At 45.1% G+C, this 20,768-nt stretch overlaps 1 protein-coding gene across 1 annotated transcript in view; it reads right to left on the bottom strand.

Moving 5' to 3' along the window:
* Window positions 1-20,768, bottom strand: part of LOC138489132 (contactin-associated protein-like 5) — a 1,196,734-nt gene that overhangs the window by 466,820 nt on the left and 709,146 nt on the right. Inside the window, exon 9 of the mRNA XM_069616767.1 lies at window positions 2,018-2,167. Coding sequence (XP_069472868.1) covers window positions 2,018-2,167 — 150 coding nt within the window. The remainder of the gene's footprint in view (window positions 1-2,017; window positions 2,168-20,768) is intronic.

Below are 20,768 nucleotides of genomic sequence, written 5' to 3'. Positions count from 1 at the left end.
AGTTGAGGGACCAAGTGGGTGGACAACATCCTCCAACGTTCTTGAGAGGGTGGACGCTGTCCCCCCTATGTGTTAAAGACATGTTTCTTTTAAATGAAGAATATCAAAAGGGTACAATGCTGAGGCTGGGTTTCAAACCCTGGATGGGAATTTAGTTCCCTACATTAATGTATTGCTTGACACCAATTTTTGCAAATCAAATGCAGTGAGACCTAAACAGAATGTGTAATAGTTTTAGTGCAATATCTTGAATGTTATCCTTCTTTTCTAGGTGGCTTTCAGAGCCAGGTGGAAGGCGTTCAGTTGTAAACTGGCCTGCACTGAAGGTCATAACATCATCCTCTCATTTGGAGGATCATGGGAAGAGACCAATACTTACTGTGGCTGCCAAATCGGCCAATCCCTGGAGCTTCTGCTGTATAGCCACTTCTGTGGATGTGAATTGAGGATGTCCGATACACATACAGTCACCACTCTGAACGAGCATGGGAAAAAAAAAAACACTTCCCAGGGGTCACTGCACATTTTGAGGAGTCTCCCCAAGTATTAGGTGGTTCTGAATTTAAGCCTGGACATGCCATTTCAGTCCGGTCCGGTAGCACAGAGTGTAGAGCGCTCGCTTTGACATCTGTGCAGAGCCTGCTGACGCAGGTTCCAATTCCAGCACCGTCAACCTCAGCCTTTCAGCCTTCCAAGGTTGATAAATGAGCACCACACACCATGTGTAATAATAAGCAGCGCTCAGATACCCGAGGGTTCATAACGCTATATAAATGCTAAATTATTATTATTATTATTAAAAGAAGGTAGCAGTGGGTTAGAGGAATCCCTCATGAAGAAGAGGTCTTTATCACCTGAGACTAGGAAGTTTAAAATGTTTATGATATGTTATTGATATATTACTGAGGCTGTTGAAGTCATTGGTGCACATTTGCATTTAATAGGATCAGGACTGGAGGGTGTGGTGTGCACTGTACACTGTACACGTGGGGGTGTGCCCTGTGGAAGTGAGTCTGTAGGTGAGAAACCCTTGCTAGAAAGAGTGTGCATATGGTTGATGGTGACTTGGGCACTGGTGCTCCGCAGCTCAAAGGCAAATGGGCACCAGTGCCAGAGATGAAGTGTGTTCTCCTGACGTGGGAGACAAGGAACCACCACAGCATCTTCTAGGCTAAATGAGAAATGTAGTCCAGAAAATAAAACCAAACATGGTATTGAAGTCAAAGCCATCAAAGGTGTCATAGACTCAGATGGTGAGAGTGGTTCCTATCACTCTAGCATTGTCACAAGAAGCATACAACTGAGGGTGGCAGAACAGTCAATCTCCTCAAAGGTGTACAAAGAAATAAACATATCGATGTTGACAAGTCAATCTAATCAAAGGTGGACCAAAACACAGCCGGACTGAAACAACAAAGGTAGGTGGACGACTCGTAAATGTCACCAGAACTGGACACAGAACATTTAGAGAGGGAGAGAGCAGAACATCTAACTATAACAGTATAAGGATACCCAACAGAGGATGAAATTCCAGGAGATGGAAAAACAAATGTCAAAAAAACAAAATGAGGAATGGGAAACAAACCAAAACAGCCTTACAACATGCAAAGAAATAAACCAGCCAAAATAGCATATAAAAAATGCATTGCAAAGGTGGATAACTATGCATGGGCAGAGCAAAGTCAGGGGAAATGCTCGTACAGGTGCATATCAGTCGGGATGTGCAAATCATTTGAGCCATTCGGATATCGGCAATAGACCAATCAAACAATCCAGTAGCTTATTTTTCTCAGTTTAGCTGATGCTCAGCCCCCATGCTATTTTATGGTAAAGTGAATGAGTAGAGGTTTTGGGGATGAACTATCGTGATCAATAAAGCCACGAGTTGTAGGCAGCTGCCTATGGTAGGCCAGCTACTTGCAATTCACAGTAACATTGCCTGCTTTGGCACATTTCTTTCCTGTAGCGTTGATTTGTACTTACACAAGGTCAACATGTAGCATGAAGCCACCCTTACCTCCAAAATAATACCGGTTCCCGGAATAGATCTGAAGGAGGCTATTTGCATGGACAGGAGAGACGACACCATTATCCAGAGTAAGGGTGATGCGATGCCATCTGGCATTTATGCTAACCGCATGCCACAGTCCATCGTTCAGATCCATACCTGTCAAAATAAATACAATAGGTATCAGAGAAAATGCCCGTAACAGCCAACTTTTTCAGCTTGTTAGTGACACGCGGGCAAGAAGCCTGATCTGATGCCCTGGTCAATACACTATTAAGGCCCGATTCATGGAATCTTCTGCCCTGTTCAAAGTGACTTTGCACTGCTGAAAAGTGACTTTGCACTGCCTACACAAACCCTGATTCATGGAACTGGGCAAAGTGTATTTTTGCAGTGCAAAGTCAGTGCACATTCATGGTGTACTGCAAAAGTGACTTTGTACTGACTTTGCACAGTTCCACGAACACGGGTTTGTTTCAGCTGTGCAAAGTCACTTTTCAGCAATGAAAAGTCACTTTGAACCGTGCAACTAATAACTTCTTCCCATCGCGTATAATTTAAAGAAAGCACTTCCAATGTTACCATATATTCAGTTCCAGTAGCTGCACACTCACGTAAATTTAAAGGCACAATGTCACACAAAATAGCAGGGATGAGAATCATTGGTAAACAATATGTGTACAATCAGGAAACATTGCAACAAGGATGTAGATTAGAAGAGCACAGGGACCACCAAACCGTGCATCTAGCGGTTCACACACGAAGATCCCATTAGGGAGTGTGAATGTACTGGTAGGGCGATGCTGTAAGGTGAGGTACTGAGCAGGCTGGCACTCCATGCATCACATTGACACCTATGGCCTTCATGGAATATTTGCCCGGTTCAAAGTGAATTTGCACTGCTGAAAAGTGACTTTGCACTGCTGACATGTGGTTGGAAGGCTGTGGGCCTGCTTCATGTTGCATGCCGCAAGGCAGTGCATTTTAAGTGATGGGTCGTAAAAGTACAGTCGTCTCAATTGGCTCCTTTGCATTGTCACCCCTACATTATATTCCAAATCATGGGTTGGGAGAGCAGTACTATTGTCAAATTAGTCGTCAACTTCAGGTATGTTAGAGAAACTTTAAAACAGCCTAGGTGGTGCACGGGTGCCAGTTAATACCTTGGGAAAACCACTGCCAAGGCCCTGTGCCATGCACTCACTGAAAGGAAGTGTCCAGAAAAAAGGAATACTCAAAAATGACAATCAAACTTTACTTACATTGCATAGCATTTTTAGTGCATATTTTTTAATATTTGAGATATGTTCTAAATATTTACAATATTTGATTTAAAAAAAGTATACAATTATTTCAAAGGCAAAACTCGAAAAATAAAGTTCATTACGAATGTGTTGAATTCATTAATTAACATAGATGCAACGCATACTTTTTCACACAAAACAACATTTCTAATATATTCTGCAGACAATTCATTTTCTTCTTGGCCCTTTAACACAGAACTGAAATACTTGCGATTTGCAAGACTACTTCTGTTTGGGGCACTGCAAGGAACACAGAGTTCTGTGCTGTGCCTGCGCAGGCGAAGGCTATATATACACACGCAGAGGGTGTTCCCATTGGACATGATTTATAGTGTGAATACCACAATAAATTCAACATCAAACAAGTGCTGCCTGTGAATGACTCACATTATTTTAGGATAAAAATGTGCATACATCTTTGGAGACTAGGTGATATGAGCAACCAGTCAGTGGTTTTATAGAAAATGCAATGATTTATTCAAAAAATAAAGAATGAATGAGTAATAATTCAATGATCATAAATACATACATGAACAAAAAGTGGGGTACAACCCAAGAACCTGAAAGCAAGCGTCCCCAGAAGGCAGTACCCTCCCCACAATGAGAAGCAATAAAGGACACACCCCAGGAGGGAATGAGACCAGGACCAAGTGCGGGTGATGTAAAGGTTTTTTTATTTAACCAATATAGGGCATGCACAGGACTCTCCAAGCTCTGAGAGCGCTCTGTATGACAATAGCGAAGACAGTCATATTTATTATAAAACTACGATATAAATCCTGTAAGCTATAGTGTGCACAAAAGTCGCAGGGATTGGGTGGCATTGACTAAACTATAGGTGGTGCATCGAAGAGCGAGCTGCTCCAGGATTGGTGGACATCCGCACGGTGCCAACGTGGGGTGGACGGGTCAGCTGGGCTCGTCGGGGTGGAGCTGCCAGGCCAGATGTGGTCTGTGTCGATGATTGGTGGCTGCTCTAACACTTTGCCCATGTGGCCACACACACACAAACACTCATCACATTATATGACTCCAGTTGTCCAGAAAATCCTACAATAGGTTAATCTATGATCACATGAGAGACAGGGGAAGCAATATGCAATGTGAAACTTCACCAATACCTCAGTGTACAGTTGCTTTTGACCTATCGACCGGGTGTCATAAGTCCAGGTGTCTTGTCAGAGGACATCGGTTGAGCTGCCTTGTCATTTTATCCTGTTAGATGTGGTGAGAGATCACTTTACGATATGTTAGTACAGGGGTGAATAACTTTCTCCATGGCCCATTAACTTGGGGTGAACTGGAGTACTATTGGATCAGTAAGGGCACATTTCTGGCCTCTCGAGGTGATGGGATATAGGACCAGGTTGTACATCATTCATTTGGCCAAACTATGGCGGCCTCTGAAATGGGGGAGGTAAATACTTGAAGCGGGTCCAGCAGGAATGTGGGGAGGTGAGGCTGTGCCGTTCGAACATCAGCAGTCCCTGGCGGGCCTTGACAGGAGGAGGGGGGAGATGGCCTTGTAGCTCTGAGTGTATTTCTGTTCCTGAACTACACAATATACCATAAGGGGAGACAATTACTACAGTTAATAGCATTAGGGTGATTACATGTTTCTATCGTTTACAACTTCATTTACTGCTTCCTACGTAACAATGAGGTCTGGCAGTGACACATGCATTACATAACGTTAGTTGAACACATATTGATAAATCACAGGACATATAAACGAATAACAACGTGAGGTAGTATCAGGTTGAATTGTATATGCAGGATCAGAGAAGCAATATGTTTGTTTACATTCTTGTTCATAGCAAAAACTCGCTCAATTACCATGACGGCTGTTACACTTTGTTAAACCGTGTTTCACTAGATTTTACACAACTATTCTCTGTAACGCTTTTCAGTTTATCCTTTGTACATTAGCAGCAGTCATTAGTCAGTATAAGGCAGAATCTAACAAACCCTTTCATTAGACCTTTAAAGCACATGGTATTTTGAAGTGGCATTGGTTCATGGAGGAAGGTTATTGACACCATATATTTTAAATGTTGGGGGTAGATGCAGGGTCAAGACTTGTTGGATGTACTGTGGAAGGTAAATGATACAGTGTTTGTTCTGATACTTGTTTGTGTCTGGTTGCTCGTGAGAACGAGCCTTCAGCGGATCTGCCATGGGGAGGAGGCGCGGGGGGAGTGCATAGCTCTCTGTACGCAGTGAGTGGGGGCCAAGCTACAGCTTTCACAGGAAGGCTGTTTCATTTGGGCTTTGGGCATTATATCTAAAATGGAGTCTTGATGTTTTCAAAATGATGTCAACGCCATAGGACAAAAAAGAGGAGATTACAATACCATAAAGTTTAACTAAGGCATAACTAAAGATCAAGATGGCGTTTCGGCAGGATGAAGAAGTAGAGTTCACCTTCTTCAGGACCAATAATTACTACTGGACCCTAAAGAACAAAATTAAGCATCGTCTTAGTCTAGTGGGAAAGTAACATTTACACAAAACAAATGAGTGTGGCATAGCACATGCAGCCTAGGAGAAGGGGCGAGGGGTATTTAGGCCTCATAGGACTGGGAGCATTACATGGTCTCACCTCACCAAGCCATCAACCCTGCCCACTTCGAATCATGTGAGGGAATGAAGTACTCAATTACAAAAAAAGATAGGGAGAGTGCATTGATATGCAAACATTGTGTCGAGAGAAAAGAAAAGGGTGAGTGACCCAATAGAGAGGCGTGCGGGAACACCACAGGGAATCGAAACAAGACGGCTTACCATTGTGCAGCATATACTAAATCTGCAGAATGTAATTCTACTGCAGCAGCCTGTGGCGCTGCGCTGACTGCATTGGTGCAAAGGACAGCAGATTTTGAGGAAGGTGTCCAGTTTCCCACAGCTAAAAGTTCAACAATACAGTATGAAAAAGTTGTGCTCATGCGACATGCGGGCAATAGAAATACAAGGACGTCAGGGGTCCGAGCTAGAACAGTGGATGCAACAAATGGAACTGACAAACAGCCTACCTCAACGGTTATTGCCAAATGAGCATGGCGTGGGCCTCTAGAGTAGGGCATATATCTTCTGCGGGGCACATTAAAGCAGCAGGATGCAGCTTGCGACTTTTAGGATGCAGTTAAAGAGGAAGGGAAGCCCTATGAGTGAGACTGCAAGGAAGGAGGTAAGAAAGACAGAAAATAATGAGTGGATGTGCCAGGCCAAAAAGGAGAAAAACTAACCAGCAGGGGTCCCCAATGTGGAGCACGCTAAAAGGTGCAATGAAGTCTGGTAATGGAATTGAACCGACCTGCATCTGAAGAAATAGCTGTCAGAGTGGTCTGGTTGAGTGCGTCTAGTTTCATGTATATGTCCAGAACAGATATCGAAATGTCTGCAAGCCGGCGAGGCTAAAAATAAGAAGTGGCTGAAAACGTCATGGGAAACTGTGCCTGCCCAAATGAGAAAAGTGGAAGAGGACTAGATGGCTAGACTGTAGAACGCCTCAATGTGGCGCCATACTGGGTGAGGAGAAGCTACAAGGCACAGCCACAGGCAGGGAGTGGCCCAAAAGGAAATAGAAACAAAAGGAAATACATTAAATAAGATGGAGCCCATGGGAAGCCAAAGTCGGAAGTTGAATTAGCCAACTCAGATCAGGAATGCAAGAGAAAGGAAAATTAAAAATTAAGAACGGAAGAGAGAGGAGAAGAAACCAACTGCTAAGGGGACAAGCAATGCACAAAACATTACCAAAACGGCATAGCATTGTTGAGGCCATGATTAATGGTGTCAAGCATAAATATCCATCTGGCCTCTTTGCTTTCAGAAGGGTGAGTGGGTTTGAGGCATATTTTACAATGTCGACCACGCACCAAATTATGAAATCTGCCGTGTGGCCATGTTCCATGAAATGGCAAACCAGAGGGGCTGAGGCAGTCCTACACCTGATACGTAACCGGTGTTGAATGATGATGGTGTGAACTGGTCGCAATGTCTTGCCACAATATCTAAAACCATAGGGACATTGGATACAATATATGGCCCATGTTGTCCTACAATTAGTATGTTGACAAAGGTGCCGCATTTTATGTTTTGTTTTTTTTTAACAAAATTTGCAGATGGAACATCCCTATGAGAAGTCTAAGGTCCCAACTAGTGGTAGTGGACCTATTGACTTTGAGGGTCTCTCAAATTTTTTTGCCACTTGAGAGCAAACTTGAGAGCCGGTTCATTAGGAAAACTAAGTTGTACAAGAGGCCAGAATTTGCCAATCAGTTTTTTTAACTGAACAAGTGTCTATGGCTATAAGTAAGCACACAGACAAATGTGTCCTAACTGGTGTTAGGTCTGTTTTGAAAAATAGTGTCTTTTGGGGTAAACCTTGCATACTTAAGTGAGTGGGTAACCCATTTTTTAGGGTAGCCTCACATGTGAAGACTGACTGCTAACTGTTCAGCATTCTCGTCATAATCAGATAAGAGAGTGCAATTGCGACAAAGCCTAAGAAATTGGCCATAATGGAGGCTCTCCTTGGGACTGTGTGGATGAATGCTCAAGAAATGTAACAACGTATTTATGTCAGTAGGTTTTTTTGCATAATGTACACATAAGTTTACTGTGGGATTGTTTAATGGTGAGATAGAGGAAATGTATTTCCTGGTTGCTAGCTGTCATAGTGAATTGGATGTTAGGGTGACATTGGTTAAGAGACTAACTGTAAAAACTGATAAGAAACTTGGATGTTCTGTTCCAGATCAGCATGGTGTCACTGATTTATCAACACCACGTGTCAATATATTGCCTAAATGGGTTAATGTTGGTCAGGATGACGTTGTTTTTGAATGTAGCCATAAAAACAATGGCGAGACTGGGAGCAAAGGCTGCTCCCATAGCGCTGCCCTGCGTCTGCTGAAAACATTGATCCTGATACTTGAAAAAAGTTTCTCTGGAGAGCCAGTGAGAGTAGTTCAATAATGAACTCTATTGGTGCTTTAAATGATTGAGTAGTCTGTACCTGAGAATCCTGTATACATTGAATAACCGTCTCCTGTGGGATGCTAGTATACAATGTTCTGATGTCCATGGTGATCAGAGTGTTGGTTGTGTGGTCAAAGGACTTATCTTCGAAGAGTTCAATGACTGAGGTGCTATCTTTCAAGTATGTGCTGGTATTTTTGCTAATAGGTTGAAGGAATGTACATATTGGTTGATGAGTTCCAGGGCAGTCCCACATCCACCAACAATTGGTCTCCCGGGGGGATTTTGGACGTATTTATGATCTTAGAAATGACCTAAAAGGATGGAGTAGAGCCCTGGTTAGTATTGAGGAACATTGCTACCATTTCTGTGAGCCAGTTCCCTTGCAATGCGTAGTCAAGATTTCTTGAATGGTGTTTCTAAGTCCGGCAGTGGGATCTTTACAGAGTTTAAGGTAACTGCCCAGTTCATTTAGCAGGTCCATGACCATAAGAATATATTGATCTTGGTTCATCACGACGATACCACCGGCCTTGTCTGCAGGTTTGATAATCACCTATTTATTGTTAGCTACGGAGTCAAGAGCACTCCTTTCAGCGTTTGATAGATTAAATCTCATGGCACGTCTTCTGTAGCTTCCTGGGTTCTTTCAGGGAACATTTTTTAAAAGTGAGAACTTCTCTGGGCACAGTATTATCTTGTGGCACAAAGGTGGATGGGGGAAGGAGTCCCATGTCGCTATTGGGTTCGGAAATGTCAAGGTCTTTGAAAAAGGATTTGAGCCTGATGGTTCTAAGGAATTTTCCAACATCAGTTTCTGTCCTGAACCAATCTGTAGGGCTAGTAGGGATAAAGGTCAAGCCTTTGCATTAGACATTAGTTTCAGCTGGTGTTAGTGTATAATTGGAGAGCTTAGAAAACTGGGAGACCTGATGGTTACATGGTTGTATGAAGCACTGCCTCCTGCGTGTTTGCTTTCAGTGTTGGTAACGCCCCCATGTTTGATATAGAGGTTGCTGGTGTCAGCCGGGTCCTGGGCCTCAAGGTTGTCCTCTGCCTAAAAAAAGGCAGGTACCCACGATTTGGGGGGTAAAATGGTGGATAAAAGTAGGAGTTGCCAGATCCAGAGGAGTCCCTACTACTATCAGAAAAGATAATGCTGCAACGTGTTGTGTTTCCTGATCGATTGCGATCGGGTTTATTGTTATGAGTATAATTTGCTGTGAAATATGGGTAAATTATCTCTGCTTTGAAGTCTTGAATATCACAAGATAATTTTTGTTTTCTTGGTCAAAGCAGTTAATTTGAACTCTTCAAATTGTTTAGTTACTTCCCTGAGTTTGCCTTGGGCATTGGAAATTGAAGTGTTGTTGAGAAAGGCTTGTTCAGCAGCATCCAGTTCTGCTTGAGCAATTGCTCCAAGACATTGGGCTGTGGATATAGTGAGTACCATGACGTTATGGCTAAATTTTGTAGTTATGTTGTGAAAATGTGTCTTGTATTCCTGTTCCTCTAGGAAAAGACCTGGCTCATTGCATACTATTTAAGCAGCTGGGATGATGTTGGCTTGGAGATATTCACGAAGAAAGTGACAGTGGAGTTCTGGGCAAGTTTTTTTTTTCCTTTAATTTAAGTAGCTAAATGACTGATGTGGAACTGGAGGCTCCTTGATAGGCACCTGCTGGGTCAAAAAGGGACTGGCTGCCGATGATAGCTCTAATCTCATCGTCATTGCAGTTCAGAGTAAAGTTCTCCACCATCATATGCCCGGAGATATATCAGAGTAAAGAAAGCCACTAATGGTGGCATAAAGTGTATGTGTCGAAGTGGGATCATCAAGGAAGGGAGGCGAGTACCAGAGGTCGAGCTTTCCGGTAACCGTGTAACAACATAAAGATACAGTTGGGAAAGATGACAATAAATGATCCCTACAAACAGACTTAGCTGACAATAATATAGAACTAAAGGGTAAGCCCCAGCAAAACAATGGGAACGTGGAGAGTCAGTATAAACACAAGCAGACAGCGTTCCCATTGGACATGATCTATAATGTGAATACTACAATAGATTCAACATCAAACAAGTGCTGAATGTGAATGAATCACCTTACATTAGGAAACAGAGGTTCATAAATCTTTGGAGGCTAGGTGATATGAGCAAACAGTCAGTGGTTTCATAGAAAATTCAATGATTTATAAAATAAAGTACGAATGAATGAGTTATGAGGTAAAAATCATAAATACATACAGGATGAAGGCTATGACAGAGAAAGTATATCTCAGAATGCATCTCATTGAGAATCACAATATGTTTAGGGTCAAAGTCCAAAGTCGTGTCCACATGCACCAGTTCTCCTTGTGACTCAGTTGTGATCCCAAATGTTTGTATTTATCGTATTTCCGTGAGTAGTTGTCTCTTGGAAGCAGGAACATATCATTTTGAATAGAAAATGCTCCAAAGAAAACAAGCATTGGCATTTCCAACAGTTTGGACTGTTGGCCAGAGGTTCTACCAAACCGACCAACTTACTAACCAACTTCCCCTTCCTGTTCCTCTAACATAACAAACGCCACTACACTAGACCTTGGGCTGGCCACACTAGACATAAACACACAAAGAATCAATTCAATGTACACACTCCCCCATCTCTCTGAGATTCTCGAAGCACACCCAGAGTGAACCAACCGCCACATAGTCCATAAAAATGTCAATGACACAAGCGCACACCCAAACACCAGATATTCATACAGCAACAGCCACTTGCGACTCTGGATCCCTTATGGACACAATCTAACCAGTGCACACAACCACAAACCACCCCAACATCACACGACACACTAACACCAACACTAACACCTGCACACACCTGAGGCACTGAGTCTTACCCATACAGTTACAAGGTACGTGCCTCCCATACCAACTCACACATGCAAAACAACACTCACAGATGCCAGTTCCTCCTGGTTCTGAACTTACCCTCTCATCCCGTCCTCACTAACCTCTCCTCTCTTGCAGAGCCCCACATGCACCTGGATACCGCCTTTGGGTGGTAGCAGTGTGCAGTATAAAACACCATAATATGACTATTGTATCGGCATGGGATTGGCTCTTACCAGGCACTGACATGTGGTGTTAACTGGCCAATAACAGTAACAGTTGAGAAAATGGTGTGATTACCTCAGCATTGAATAGTGACTGTCAGATGCCAAAACCGTTGGTTTTGTCATTGCTTGTTTTTAACAGGACTTCAGTGAAGGACATGCATAGTGCTTATAAATCGAGTGGCTAAAGTCGGACCTGGTTAAGGCATTTTCATAACACCAGTAGCATGTTCATAACTCTAATTAAGAGCCTGATTCATGTAATTGTCTGCTTGGAAAATAAGGACTTTGTGTGCCAACTGCCTGCAAAACCCTATTTGTCGATTTATTGAATCGGCTGGTCGACACATTTTCATGCTTTGCAGGGACTTCGCACAGGCTTGGCAAATCTCTGCAAGCAGCCGAGTGCCTTGCGCGAGACACCGGCAGAGTGTGGGCGTGGCTTGCACAGAGGGCAAGGGGGCAGAACTCTGAAAATGAGGAAGAACAAGTCAAAATGTGGGCATTACGAGGGATGGCCCGCACGCAGTCCATCGCATGCAAACTATTGCATGGAACGATACGTATTCATGGATCTGTCCGCACAACCTCTTGGTGGGGAAATGTCACGCAAAGCCCTCATAGTATCTGCCACCCAAAAGCAGGCATACAGACACCTGCACATAGATTGGGTATCAGAGTTCGAGGTCCATGTATGCAGCTGTGGTTCCGATCTAACTCAGGTGTGCATGTACGCAGTGTAGCGGGGCGCAGGAATGATTTACAGGGGTTTGCATGCAGATTTTCTGAGTTTTACCCAAGTTATAAAGTATCGTACACATGTTTCCAGGGTGCCAGTAACAGTTACAGGGGAACCACACGCAGAGTTCCCGAGATACAGGCCTATTTGAGGGCGAACCCATGCACTGTTTGAAGGTTGCATCTATTTGGGACAGGGGGAACGCATGAAGATGGCTGTTCAGGCTGTATTTATTTTCCGTGTGGGGGAGTGTCTGGTGTGTGCCAGCCACGATTTGTGTAAACGTTTACGGAGTTCACACACATTTTTTATTCTGCGTGCAAGCTTGCGCACTGTCCTTATCAGTGCACTGGCCCAAAATCATTAACGCACAAAAGACTCATTTGAAAAAAAAAACATTGGCAGGGGCTTTGGGTGCAACGTTTGATTTTAAGGCTTGAATAAAGCGAGCCCAAAGAGTTCCCATTAGGTGGGGTTTTGGGCGAGAACGGACAAGAACTGAATGGGAATAGTCCTGGGAATTAGTATGGACATGGGCAGTGAATGGGTGGGCAAATCACCAAACAACAACTACATGCTTGGTGTCCCTCTCATATGCAATTTGTCACTATTGTAATCGCTTCAGCTTATAGGTAGGCCAACAACCACCAAACTAAAATTGCTGCACTAACCTCATAGCAGTTGCTCGTATAACTACTGTTGAATATAATGTGCCTGATTTACAAAGCATTTTTCAATGGGTTTTTCCCATTGAAAAGTGTTTCTGTAAATGACACCCAATATTTCCGAATGCTAATATACTGTCCACCTACTTTGGCCCAGGGAGGAGAATAAGATGTATTTGTTTGTATGAGCAGCTGGTAGCAGGCGTGGTTTCCTTTCTTTGCTGTGGTTAGAAAAGGGGAAGAGGAAAGGAATGAAAGAGGAGGGGGTAGAGTTATTTTTGTTTTCTGTGTATTGCTTGAATAAAAGATATGGACACTCACAGGTTTTACTTCAATACATATCACATAATTATGTTTTCACCAGAAAAAAAAAACATGCCATAAGCCGGTATTGCACTGTTTGGAGTTATATTGTGCAGTGAAATCCCCCCAGACTCTGTCCTCTTCTGGGCTGGTCTCAGTGGAATGTGATGATGTCTGTATTTAAGATATAATTGTCCAGTCTAGTAAATCAGGTGCACATGACCCCAACAAGTTGAACAATTGTCTGTTGAAGGGAGATCCTACTGCTTGGGCTATTGCCCTTTCATGTCTATTCAATCGTGGTAACGGAACGTTTCACTCAGTCCTGGAGGTCGGCCCATGTAATTCCAATTGACAAAAAAGGCTGTTCCATTTGAGGCCTCCACTCGAGAGGCAGGTCGAGTTAAAAACCTGCAGAACGAGGGCCTAGTACTAACTTAATGTCTTAATTTTGCGATACATGCAGGACACTATTATGAAGGGGGTGAACAGCAACATCTTTTTTGGCATCCTTTGATTTTAAATCTGCCTTCGATTTGGTATATAGAGTTATTTTATGGTCCAACTCCTTAAGTGGGGGATCCCATAAGGTTTGCTTTGACTGATTATAGGTCTTCGTGAACAGTCTAGAATGAGGGTCAGGATGGATGACAAGGGTTTCTCTATAGTGAGATACAAAGTGAAAAGGGGTTGAAGCAGAGGTGTATTCTTACACCCTGGCCCTCATTACGACCCTGGCGCTAAGTGAAAAACGATGGCGGTACATTTTTACCGCCATCGTTTTCTGCTAGGTCCGATCATGACCCGTGACCGTTAACTACGATGCCATTAGCAGCATCGTAGTTAACGCTGCCGCTAACTGCACCAAGGACGCGCGCACGCGACCTTCTACACCGTAATTACCGGCATGGCGCAAAAGTACGCAAATGCCGACCCAAGCTGACATGCACCTAATGCCATCACCCAGCCCGTTAAGTACCTTACCGCCATGGTGCTAATTACACCATCGCGAACCAACCGTAAAGGGCCTTGTGCAGTGAATCCAGCTGCCACAGGTGCACAGAATCAGCACAGGTGGAGGCAATACAGACTCAGGAAGTAGAAAAAGAGCACACCCAACCCCTTCCCAGACCCAGTCACACTCCACAAGGATACCAATAGGACTAGCAATGTTGGGGCTGGAGGACCTGATAGCAATGCAAGTGCTACAACTTCAACTACAACAACAACAACAACAACAACAGGCTGCACAGAGGAGACGCAGGAGGAGAAGGAAGGCAAGGCAGGGCCAGCAAGCCCCACCAGCACAGCCAGTGGCACCACGCAGGCAGCCCCCAATCCCACGCATCAGAGCCAGTCCATTCAACCTCACCGCTGAGCAGATCCACACCCTGTACCGACTGGACCGGGACACCATCACCACCATTGTGGACATGATACACAACGCCATCGTCAGTATGATTGAAACACCCACCGCCACCCCCCCCTACTGAAGGTAGTGTCCGTGCTCCACTTCCTGGCCACAGGCACCTACCAGCACACAGTGGGGCACTTGCATGGCATATCACAACCATTATTCTCACGTACACTGATCCAAGTGCTCGATGCCCTCCTCAAGCACACAGACGACCACATCTCATTGCCACGGTCTGCCTAGGATATTGCTAACACCAAAGTGGGTTTCCATGCACTAGCTGGCATACCTGGTTGCAGTGGTGCCATCGACTGCACCCATGTGGAATTGTTGGTCCCACATGCCATGGAGGTAGCGTACCGCAACCATAAACTATTTCACTCAATCGTGCAAATGGTCTGTGACTCCAACAGGATCTTCACACATTGTTGTGCCCGATTCCCCGGATCAACCCATGATTCAATGGTCCTGAGGAACTCCACAATACCACGCTACATGGAGCGACATGCAGGCCCAAGATCCTGGCTACTCGGTGAGTCTAATGTCATGAGCATGGAAATGTGAAGCGGGTAGGTGATCGACATACCAATGCATACTTCACCTGGCAGAAAGGAGGGGGGATGATGCATACTTCACCTGGCAGAAAGGGGGGGGGGATGATGCATACTTCACCTGGCAGAAAGGGGGGGGGGGAATGATGCATACTTCACCTGGCAGAAAGGGGAAGGGGGAATGATGCATACTTCACCTGGCAGAAAGGGGGGGGGGGGATGATGCATACTTCACCTGGCAGAAAGGGGGGGGGGGATGATGCATACTTCACCTGGCTGCGACTAGCAGTAGCCAGATCATACCTTGAGGCAGCACTTACATCATCTGACAACTGTATACATGATGCCTGACCTAAGCAGCCCTAACATGGGAATGAAGGTGTCTCCAAACCATGACACAACCATCTGCAAGTGCATTGTACAAAATGTGACCACACTGACTCCAACGAAAAGCACCTACATGCACGTCACCAAACACCATCAACGAAAAGGCCTGTCCCCCATAACTGCGCACAAAGGAGGCACATCCCGGACAGGAACATCAATACACCACAACACAGACAGCAAGGCCCACCAACTGTCCCTATTGACATCAGTATTGTTCACTGGGGTCATAATGAGGCAGACAGCAATGTTGCAATCATGTGAGCGTTGACCTCACAGGACACGTGCCAGGTTACCTAAAGAAATGGCCTGAACGGACACAGTGGATGGGCACTCACAAGGCACTTGTCCCCCCTGCATTGTGTCTTGGCATGCAAAACTGTACATGAGAGCCATGAACATATACCGGTTGCATAGTGTGAATCCATTAGCGCAACTAAAAGTGGTGCAAAGTAACGGTTGAATGCAAGGCATGGTGGCACGTCATGTACAGAAAATAAATCTCATCCATGACACATACATTGTTGCCCACTTACAGGTGATGCAGGCTATCCCCTGAAGAGGTGGCTCCTTACACCAGTCTGGAACCCACAGAACCAGCATGAGAAGGACTTCAACCGTGCCCATGCACGTACCCGTGTGGTGATTGAGAAGGCATTCGGCCTACTGAAGGCACGTTTCCGCTGCCTCAGCAGGTCTGGCGGTGCACTCCTGTACCGCCATGAGAAGGTTGCGAAGATCGTCATGGCATGTGTCATGCTACACAATATGTGCGTCAGACGAAATGTGCCCCTGCCCCCTGACGCAGAACTGCAACCACCTGACGATGAGGATGAAGAGGGTGGGGATGGGGCAGCACCTCACGGAGGCAGCGATGCACGGGACGGGTGTGAAATGCGTCTGAATCTCATTGACCAATTCTTCTAGCACACACAGCGTGTGCGTGTAACATGGAGAGGTCACTTGGGGCACTGTGCGTGTCTGGGACATGCACACTGTGGACTTTACAACAATAAAGCACACATACACAATGAGCAATGTCCACACATTTGATTTGTGCTAAACGAAAAAGTGTATTATGATTGTGAAAAGGTATGACACACCCACTCCCCCCTCCCCCCTCAACACCCCAACACACCCACTCCCCCCTCCCGCCTCCCCCCTGAACACGGCAACACACCCACTCCCCCTTCCCCCCTCCCCCCTGAACACACCCACTCCCCCCTCCCCCCCTGGAATCCCTACGAAGGTTTGAGTAAGTCTGTGCAGCAGTGTGTGATGCAGTAATTCTCCACTGTCCAGCCACTAATGACAGTCCCCTCCCCTGGCCCCCGGGGCACCCCTGCCCGTGCTGCGCAGGTTCCTCCCTGATCGTCGGATGGGGCTGCTCTGTGCCGAGCTGGTTGACGAGGAGGTTCCTGCATGCACATTTGGACGCATGCCCCGAATGGTCTGCACCAGTTCTGAGATTACGTGCCGCACAGTGGCGAGTTCTGTGCAGATGTCCTTCGTGGAGGACTCAATGGTTAGCCGTGACTCTGTCTGCACATCTCTCCATTGCATCCCTTGCCCCCCCACACTCTGCAACGTGCTCATTGAGGAGCGAGGATAGTTGCTGCTGCCGGGTGACGATCTCATCCAGGGTCTGTTGATTCCTCTGGCTCATGATTAATGGCATTGGCATACCCATTGGGCTGCTCACCTCCGGCAGCGGGGATGGGGTGGCTGGCCAATCCTCGTCCTCTAACTGCCCCTGTGTGGCATCCGCATGCAGGCTGCTTAGGGATATGTAGGGGGACTGTAGGTGGGCAGTGGGGCTTGCATCCTCAATCTCCTCAATGATCCCAGCTTCACTATCGGAGGAGGCTGCAACGGCAGCGATTTCGCCAAGAGTGCTGCTTGCAGCAGAGCCTGTCCCTTCGGTGGGCACGATTTGTGTAATGTGCGCTGCTGCTGCTGATTCTGTGGTGACAGTTGTGGTGGCTGTCAGTGCCCTGTCCTCTTTCCCTGGCAGGGATTGTGGCTGCTGTGGTGTTTTCCTCGGGACGGCAGAGGTGGAGGCTTGCGGTCTTGGCACAGTTGTCCTGGCCCTCTTGGTGGCTGTGGAGGCAGTGTTTTCCTCATCCTGAGGGTCTGAATCTGAGCCTGTGGTGGAGCAAAGGAGGGATAATGTTATTGATGGGTCTGCAGACATTGGGCCTGCATTGTGATGAATGGCATCTTATCAGTTAGTACATGCAGCACATTTGAGGCAGGGGCATACAGGTTGTCTGCCTTTTGTGCGGAAGTAGCATGGAGGTATGTGGGTGCCGGCAGTTAGGGTGTGCATGCTGCATGTGTACAGGGTGGAGATCGGATGTGTCTGTGGGCAGTCTCCTGCTGCTGTGTTGCATTTGCACTATGGGGAAACATTGTACTTCACATGATTGGACTTTGGCGAATTTTGCATGGCTTGATTTGAGCCACCTACCTGCATCTCCTGATGTCGGGACTCCTCTCTCCATCCCTCCTACTCCTTCTATGCTCTCCATTCCGATAGTGGAGGCACAGATTTCCTCCCATGCTTGCAATTTGATGGGTGATTCAGATCCTCCCCCGGTTGCCGTGCCCAGGTTCCTGTTCACCGAGAGGATGCTCCTGACGCGGAGCCTCAGGTCGTCCCACCGCTTTCTACACTGCTGTGCGTTGCGGGGAACGGTTCCCACCGCACTGACCCACTGTGCCACCAGGGCCCATATGGCCTTCTTCTTGGCAATTGCCGGCCTGGTCATTTGCGTGGAGAAGACCACCGCAGCATTGTCCTGGAGGGTCTCCGCAAGCGTGAGCTTTTGGCATTTTCAAGTTGGTAAATGGGTGGGTAATGGGTTTTGACAGGTCTCAGGGTCGGATGTGGAGTGGTTGGGGAGGATGGCAATGGATTGTGTTTTTAAAGATGGCCACCGTGCTCTTTCCCGTTCCGCCGCGATGACGCTACTTCCGGTTCCGCTTATTTACGGTTACCAAAAATTGCGGTGACCGCTATGATGGGTGGCGGAAGTGCACCTTGCGCGGCGTACGATGCCGGTAGGGGCCGTTTTGGGGTCATTAACGGCATCGCGTACTTTACATTACCGCCATGGCGTAATGCTCGTGCGCAATGGGTCGGAATGTGCCGCACTTTACGGCATGGGGCCAGGGCGTAAACGTAAATTACACCATGGCGGTAATGTTAGATACTTACCGCCTGGGTCGTAATGAGGGCCCTTGTCTCTTTACCTTTAAGTATTTGTCAGTGATGAATCTATTAAACCCCAGGAACCCCCCCCCTTAAGTTGTCTCACATTAGGTTTATTTGGTTAGACTATCTGGACGACCTGTTCGTTTTTGATCAGTCACCATTCGGCTTATAGTGCCTTATTCAGCCTTTTCCTCCCATGCAAAAGAAAACGTGTTGGTCATAAAACAAAAGTCTTACACATTTGTAAATCATTTAGGCAGTCCTCCTTTGCTTGGAAATTGGTGCAGGAAAAATTGGAGGTGGTGGATAATCTGATTTGTTTGTGGTCCCCTTGTATTAAGGAACTGAATAAAACAATATAAAGGACCATCTTTTTGTAAAATAGGACTCGGATTATTCAATTGCGTAAGATAAATGCACAATATTGTAGATTTACTATTGTACACTTCTAAAAGTATTATGAGGTTAATGTGTTGCCAAACTTGATATATGGCCTTGAAATCTTGCAGCTTTAGGTATTGGATTGTATAGACGAGTTGGAAGGGCTATTATGGAGAAAGGTTTGGTGTATTCCTATTGTGGTGCCCACTGCGGCCATTTGGTTTGAGTTGAGATTGAGCTTGATGGGGGTTCGTGTTAGGTGGAAGTATATCCAACTATATTACAGGCTTCTAAAACCCCTAGATAATTCCCTTTATGCAGATCTGGGAGTGGTAGTGCAGTCCGGTTACAATCCCACAGTGAATGGTTTTGTTCAAAGTTGCCATAAAATGCTGTGTGATTCAGATATTAAATTGGAAGTATTTTGAAAAGTGAAACATCTATGGCAAATGTGCTATTGCTGTGACACTGTCGATAGTTTTCGTAGTTTTAAGTCTTTGAGTCACCTTCTATATGAGCATTAAAAACTGGGTGTTTTATCACCTTACTTACAATTAAGTCCAAGATCTATGGTAATGTTCGGTTGTATGCGCTTCAGTTGGAACTTGTATCTTAATGAGGAAATATTGATACATAGAAAGGTGACTCCCCAGGAACAAAGTGAATGTAGATTTTTGTAAAAATGCAAAGCATTTACGCACTTGATAATGTATTGTCCAGGTCTTCATGGTTTCGCATGTTATATTTTATATGGGTTTGGAGTTCATTGGCTGGTATCTGGGATCCGTATTTGGTTGATGTTTCTTGCTGTTGAATCATCCTCTATGGTATTACCAGTTACTGGTTTTCTTAATAGTTGAGATTCGGGGGAGTTTCTGTTGAAGCGGCTTTTTGATGTTAGTGTATAATTCAATGTAAACATGATGTACTGTTGTTGTTGTTTTTAAATATATGTCTTTATTTCTTCTTTTTTTATGTTTGATATTGATAAGGTTGAACTTGTTCTAACCATTGCACAAAAAACAAATAAAAATTCTTTGCAGGCTTGTCTATAAGAAATGTGTCTCAGACACTGTCTCATCTTCTACTTTTGAAAAGTGGAGCAGTCACCTCTTTGACTTTTCCACATTGTGGAAAGCACAGTTTAAATAAAAAAAGAGCAGACAACAATGGGCTATCTCCTTTGATTCATATGTTAGCCTAAGAGTAGAATGATTTAGAGCAAAACATGTGTGCTGCTGTTCATATTGCACAAGAACCAATAATTGTATTTAATACAATTGATCTATTTTGGCTACAGTCAAACCTGTGCCCTGTTGCTTTTGATTGGAAGAGGCATTTAAATCAAAGAAAACCATGATGCCATTGCCTAGTAGATTCTCTGCTCGGTGTCTTAAAAGAAAAAAGAAATATTACCACGTTTGGAAAAATATGTGCTATTCTTCCTTGTCTCAAATTGTCTCAATTAAAAATATTTTGTTAACAATGCAGTTTAAATAGTATTCTAAAGGGGTCTCAACGTATAATACAAACATCTCCCTCTTTCAAACCTTTATTATTGAGATGTATAGATTATTATGTATGGCTCAACGAATTGCACAACTAGGACTCATTTTCAACTTTCTATTGGAAAAAAGACCCAGGTATTTTTCCAATTCAGAATCAATTGGGGATTCTCGGTGGTCCGTGCCGCTTGCCTCAACCTCCAAGCTGGCTCC

The sequence above is a fragment of the Ambystoma mexicanum genome, chromosome 9 (assembly GCF_040938575.1).
Source record: "Ambystoma mexicanum isolate Mex_15411 chromosome 9, UKY_AmexF1_1, whole genome shotgun sequence".
Lineage (NCBI taxonomy): Eukaryota > Metazoa > Chordata > Amphibia > Caudata > Ambystomatidae > Ambystoma > Ambystoma mexicanum.
Note: the sequence above shows the minus strand (reverse complement) of the source record. Positions and strands in the feature narration are given on the sequence as shown.